The 6,593-nt window shown below is 36.1% G+C and overlaps 1 protein-coding gene across 1 annotated transcript; it reads left to right on the top strand.

Annotated features, from left to right (window-relative positions):
• LOC144975720 (uncharacterized) lies at positions 1 to 6,029 on the top strand. Its single transcript, XM_078919913.1, has 5 exons — positions 1 to 84; positions 1,983 to 2,153; positions 3,075 to 3,211; positions 4,251 to 4,362; positions 5,544 to 6,029. The coding sequence occupies exons 2-5, from the start codon at positions 1,995 to 1,997 to the stop codon at positions 5,835 to 5,837; spliced, it is 702 nt and encodes a 233-aa protein (XP_078776039.1). The 5' UTR covers positions 1 to 84; positions 1,983 to 1,994; the 3' UTR covers positions 5,838 to 6,029.
• The last annotated feature ends 564 nt before the right edge of the window (positions 6,030 to 6,593 follow it).

Raw genomic sequence — 6,593 nt, 5'->3', positions numbered from 1 at the left:
AGATAGGCCAATTTGTCATAGGACGACAGTGTTATATAATCTACCTGATTGTGAGTACACATTTGAAATCGGCCGGTGCAGTAGGTGAGTAGGTTGTTTCCATTTTGGTTACATTGAATATTAAGCTGATGAAAGTTGTGGATGGTAAAATCGAATGGACCGTCCATCGGGGCAGCTTTGCTTTAACGGGAATATTTGTCAATGTCAATTAGGAACATTTTGTTTAATCTCAGCTTTGTTGTAATCATGTTAGAGGCTAGAAGACTTGGCTTTTCATCAAAGGAAATAATTGACACAAAACTTTAGGATTAGATATGTGTGGCTGGCTGAGAAAAGCCGGAAAGATGCGCAGATTCCATAAATTGAGTTAGTTATATATGCAGTGGTGTAGACCACATCTTTCTGAACATTTACCACTTTAAATTTTCTATCTATGTGTATTAGAACCCAAGTTATGATTTTTTTTTCTGAATAAAATTTGTTGCTATGGGAAACACTTTATCTTCGATTTTGGCTCATAATATCTCGAATTAAAACTTGCCGCATCTTCTGGTTTTCTCAGCCAGGCTCACAAATGATATATTATAACTGATCCAAAACTCAAGAGGCACGTTCACTCCTTCAGATAAAGTCACCCCAGTTGAAGACGGTACCAAAATGTTGTTTCTGTTTCGTTTCGATATTTTCCTCCATACTTTTTATTCATTTATCTATTTGTGGCTTATCGACTCTAAGCGGTATTACGAATACGTCGGGGTCATTTGGAGACGGTAAATTGGATTCAAATCAGAAAATATCAAAACTAATGTTAATTCTATTCGTGATTTTGGGGGTAAAGAACGGGGAGTCCTCAAAGGCAGAAAACTAGAAATTGATGATTTGACAAAATCTGGTATATCCTCCCAAAATTAAATTAGAAAATTGACGTTTTCTCATAAGCTATTCTACCAGGAGTTAGTATTACTATGATAATAATTTCTAAAATTAAAACTTGTCAAAGAAATAAATTTTAATGACATGAAATGTCCTTGTTATTTTTTGCCTTTCCCCTTACTAGATGTAATCAAAGATGTCACCCAAATGTTGTATTTTTTGTCTTTCCCCTTACTAGATGTAATCAAAGATGTCACCCAAATGTTATATTTTTTGTCTTTCCCCTTACTAGATATAATCAAAGATGTCACCCGAATGTTATATTTTTTTTGTCTTTCACCTTACTAGATGTAATCAAAGATGTCACCCAAATGTTGTTATTTTTTGTCTTCCCCCTTACTAGATGTAATCAAAGATGTCATCCAAATGTTGTTATATTTTGTCTTTCCCCTTACTAGATATAATTAGAAATGTCACCCAAATGTTGTTATATTTTGTCTTTCCCCTTACTAGATGTAATCAAAGATGTCACCCAAATGTTGTTATATTTTGTCTTTCCCCTTACTAGATGTAATCAAAGATGTCACCCAGATGTTGTTATATTTTGTCTTTCCCCTTACTAGATATAATTAGAAATGTCACCCGAATGTTATATTTTTTTGTCTTTCCCCTTACTAGATATAATTAGAAATGTCACCCGAATGTTATATTTTTTTGTCTTTCCCCTTACTAGATATAATCAAAGATGTCACCCAGATGTTGTTATATTTTGTCTTTCCCCTTACTAGATATAATCAAAGATGTCACCCAGATGTTGTTATATTTTGTCTTTCCCCTTGCTAGATATAATTAGAAATGTCACCCGAATGTTATATTTTTTTGTCTTTCCCCTTACTAGATATAATCAAATATGTCACCCAGATGTTGTTATATTTTGTCTTTCCCCTGACTAGATATAATCAAAGATGTCACCCAGATGTTATATTTTGTCTTTCCCCTTACTAGATATAATCAAAGATGTCACCCGAATGTTATATTTTGTCTTTCCTCTTACTAGATATAATCAAAGATGTCACCCGAATGTTATATTTTGTCTTTCCCCTTACTAGATGTAATCAGAGATGTCACCCAAATGTTGTTTTCTCGTGGCCATTATTGTGGCAACCATACAGAATCCTACATACGGCGCCAGAGAAAACCCGTGCCCTTGTTCAGCTCCAGTAGGGACTGCCCGAATTCAAATCTACTCAAATATCGGTAATAAGTTCTATAGAAATGGGGTAAGTCTATCAACTTGATTTTTATATATCAAATATAAAGATATGAATATTTATGCCGCTATGTGGTCTAGTGGTATGGCATTCGCTTTCAGATCGGAAGGTCCTCAGTTCGAGCCTCGCTCAGCGCCTAGTTGGATCATTAAAAAGGCTCTTTACTCACATTCTCTCACCGTACTGAGGTGTAAAATAAGTACCTTGCCGTCAAAAGCGTTGTTTCTGTCGAAAAAATTGTATTGTCACCTAAAAGGCGTCATGTCTCGTTCTACATGTTACGTCTTGCTGTTGGTCAGGGACACTTTGTAAAGCGCTTTGAGGTCATTACGTGGATATTGCGCTATATAAAAGCGCAAGGTACCTCTTAATCTCAACGCGCATCGTCATGTTTTATTTGTTTCTCATTCAATCAGCAGGCCATGATAAGCCAACCTTCCGTTTCATACAGTATCTGTTGCATGTTTGGGGTCCTTTTGTACAAAGAGTCATCCATCCGTAAAAAAAATAGAAAAATATGCCTTTTTTTTTGCCACGGCAACATAAGATATCGTCACCTAGGCATTCCACGAAGGAATATAGAAAACTCATCATGTCAACAGGAATCACCCATGTTGTCCAAGTGAGCAAATTGGGGGTTAATAATCTTGCTCAAGTAAAAGAAAAAGAAAGTGCCTGAAGCGGGGCTCAAATCCGGATCACAGTGCAATGCCTTAACCACTCGGCCACTTCGCCCCCCATCCGTATAATATTCCAATATACCCCTGACCACGTATTTAGTGATATTTGAGACCAGTGGGATTGTGAGTGACCATTGGGATTCTGTGTGACCATCAGTGTCCTAGTCATATACAAGATGAAGAATAGATTTAAAAATCGAAAAATAATTAATGTCAGGCAAATCTAATATTCCTGTTTTATTTTTGTCAGAGCGAAATAGAATATTTTGATCACAACAGACAAAAGGCTTACATCAGGTTTGGAACGCCAAGAGCTGGGGTGGTAAGCGTGTTGCATGATGGGGCCAGGAAGATGAAATATGTCTGGAAAGAAAATGGAGATTGCATGTAAGAATAACTCATGTAGATATAGATGATTTTTGTAGTTGATGATGATGATGATGATGATGCTGATGATGATGATGATGATGATGATGATGATGATGGTGGTGATGATGATGATGATGATGATGATGATGATGATGATGATGATGATGATAATGACGATGATGATGATGACGATGATGATGATGATGATGATGATGATGATGATGATGATGATGATGATGATGATGATGATGATGCTGATGACGATGATGATGATGATGATGATTGTTATGGAAAATGAGAAGTTACCCTGACAGAGTCTCATGCAGTCACATTGTGTCGATATAGGTAGCGGAAGTAAGTAGAGGAAGAGAGAGAGAGAGAGAGAGAGAGAGAGAGAGAGAGATAAAGAGAGAGAGATAAAAGAGATAAAGAGAGAGAGATAAAGATAGAGAGAGATAAAGAGAGATAGAGAGAGAGATAAAGAGAGAGATAGAGAGAGATAAAGAGAGAGATAAAGAGAGAGAGAGAGAGAGAGAGAGAGAGAGAGAGAAATATGATGGAGGCTTGACAGCCTAATTTAGAGCGATGCGTGGCGACTCTGTATGGATGGGAACGGGGATGATGGTGAAAGGACACAATTGAAGCTTTGTTGTGATGCCTTTGTCAATAGGCTTCAACAGTCGTGACGTCACTTCCCTCGTAATGACGCATATTACTTAGTAACTGGTTCTAAACTATCTGAACAATGGCCAACGCCCTTATGAAAGATTTCTCCGACGAGCATAAAGTCCATCCATAGGAGAAAAACATTCTAAATCTAATCATGTTTTTTACTTTTATACATTCTGATCACATGACATGTGAAAAAGTTCAAGCCAGCATGAAGAATAAAAAGAACCGATTTTCTTTGTTAAGAACAAAGCTGCTGGTTGCTGGGCGGACGTGACATCAGACTATTGAATCCTATTTCGTATCTATTATGGTTTTGAAAATACAAGACTCGCGAAAATACCATCCAGTCTATCCTTGTACATTTAATTCTTTGACATCCCACCAGAGCGACCTCTATGGAATATTCTAAGAGGTCATGCAAACCAAAACACGCAGAGCTTGTAGAACAGGTGGATCTCAATGGTAAACTGCTGGTGGGTTGGAAAATTAAAATACCGGTAAGGATTAGATACACTTTGAGGATATAATCAATGTAACGCTTTTTAAATAAAGTAACGGTGTTTATAGTTCTTTTTTTTCTTTCCGTTTGATAAATTTTGATAACGTATTATTGTTAAGTGCGGCTATGTGGTCAGTGATATGACACTCGCTTTCGGATCGGAGGGTCCAGGGTCTGAGCCTCGCTGGGCGCATAGTTGAGTCCTTGGAAAAAGCTCTTTACTCACATTCTCTCATCGTACTCAGGTGTAACATGAGTACTGTCTGTTGGAAGCGTTGTCTCTATCCGAAAAAAATTGTAATATTGCCTAACAGTCGTCATATACTGTCCTAAATCTTAAATGTTGCTGTTGGCCAGGGACCACTTGTAAAGCGCTTTGAGCACGTTTTGTGGATATTGCGCTATATAAAAGCTCCTTTTTAAAAAAGTCACATGGCTGAAAATACGAGAATACAAAAGTAAAAAATGATTAGCAAATAAATGATAATAATAATATTGACCAAATTGTTGATGGGAATTGTAATGCTATTCCTATTGTTCAAAAACACCCTCAAACAAATGACCATATTCTCACAGCACATTTATCATCGTCCTTTCTTCTGAAATCTCGCAAAATAAAATCTCTTTAAAGATGAAAGAAAATCGATATTAATGTTTCATACGATTTAGATCCTCTTCTATGATTTGTTAAAAAGTCGAGTGAATTATAACTTAAAATAAACATTAAAAGTTATTCTACGACCATAGACGATAGCTTCAAAATCTTTGGAGAAAATAGAACAAATCAGAGAATGTGTCAGATATTTTTCAAATAATATATCTTTATTGTCCCCAAAAAAGTGGCAATTTGTCATTTGGTTACACATTTATAACAATACAATATTGACATAGACACACTCACACAAGATGCACACTACTCGTAGTAACATAGTAGTTATCGTAAAAAAAAAAAGATGTCTATTATTATTATTTGATCTTTTCAACATTATGTTTTTTCATATAAATATTTCCACTAAGAATTGACGAAAAACCTTGTGAGTTCTTCCTACTTGAATTGACCCGAAAATAGATGGTCATTATGTGAGTCACCCCGCTATTTTGCATATGTAAATTTTCAAGTTTATTGAAACTGCTTCCACAGTCACATCGTGCATAATGAATTGTTTGGGTCCATTCCAGGTTCCTGACCTCTACATACAGAAACTATTGGATCCCGAAACGTGCACCATACGTCGAGTGACGAGTCATCACTCCGACAAGACCATCATTCATGTCCTCGAATACGACGTCACTACGGGAATATCCGATTACTCCATCTTCAACCAGAACGTTGACAATTGTGTGATTTACAATTCTAAGCCAACTCAACCAGAAACTTCAGACCAAAAACAGATAATTCTGGACCTGATCGGAAAAATATTTGCCTCTCTCAAGAAGGTCTCTCTTCGCTTGATAGAGCAGATGGAGTTTTGAACTGATAAACGTGATCTTTTTTCATTTACTTTGACATCAACAAAACCCTGCACAGTAAGATATGGCCAAGTTTGTTTACGTCAACAAAAATATATATGTTCACCTCATACTTCAACAAGAATAATTTTTTACACCAATAACATTGATTTCTTTTAATTCACTTTGGCTAGAATAAAATCTTGCTCCAATAAATATTCTTTCTTTTCACCTACTTCAAACAGAAAAAAATTCATACAACAAAAATGTCATGATCTTTAGTCACTGGTTGTTGCCAGCAGCGGTGAACCCAAGTAAAAAGCGACGTTAAAACGTAATTGTTTCTAAATTAGACAATAGCCATTGAGTTCAAATGTTTTTCATCAACACTTGAATTAAAAATGTTGTGTTGATCGACCTGTCACCCCCCCCCCCCCCATTTATTGAACGATTTGTTCATAAATGGTTTGAAAAGCTTGATTTTTCTATTTTCGATTTCTAAAAGATTGTCTCAATAGATTACTGTTACTGTTGGAAACAAAATTATTTGACGAATCTAAAAACGAAAATTTGTCAGATTTACAAGATGGCCAAATGGTGGTCTACTGCAGTACAAGATGAAACCAATAAAATACAAAAGAGAAAAGAATACATAAGAAAGAAACATGAAATCCAAACGTTTTCAAACGTTAATTATAACCAATCGTACCAAGACCAGACGCACGTCAAAGATTACTCGTCTACAGCCCGGTTGTGAGAGTTTCGTAAAAACTAATCACC

This window comes from Berghia stephanieae, chromosome 6 (assembly GCF_034508935.2).
Source record: "Berghia stephanieae isolate SIO BIC M18660-M18661 chromosome 6, UCSD_Bste_1.3, whole genome shotgun sequence".
Classification (NCBI taxonomy): Eukaryota; Metazoa; Mollusca; class Gastropoda; order Nudibranchia; family Aeolidiidae; genus Berghia; species Berghia stephanieae.
This window is presented reverse-complemented; position numbering and strand designations above follow the sequence as displayed.

What these genes read in the sequence shown, in the direction of transcription:
- LOC144975720 (XM_078919913.1), top strand. Translation starts at nt 1,995, where the DNA reads ATGTCACCCAAATGTTGTTTTCTCGTGGCCATTATTGTGGCAACCATA. An exon ending in ATAAGTTCTATAGAAATGGG is followed by an intron (nt 2,154 to 3,074) that starts GTAAGTCTATCA and finishes TATTTTTGTCAG; the next exon opens with AGCGAAATAGAATATTTTGA. An exon ending in AAAGAAAATGGAGATTGCAT is followed by an intron (nt 3,212 to 4,250) that starts GTAAGAATAACT and finishes ACATCCCACCAG; the next exon opens with AGCGACCTCTATGGAATATT.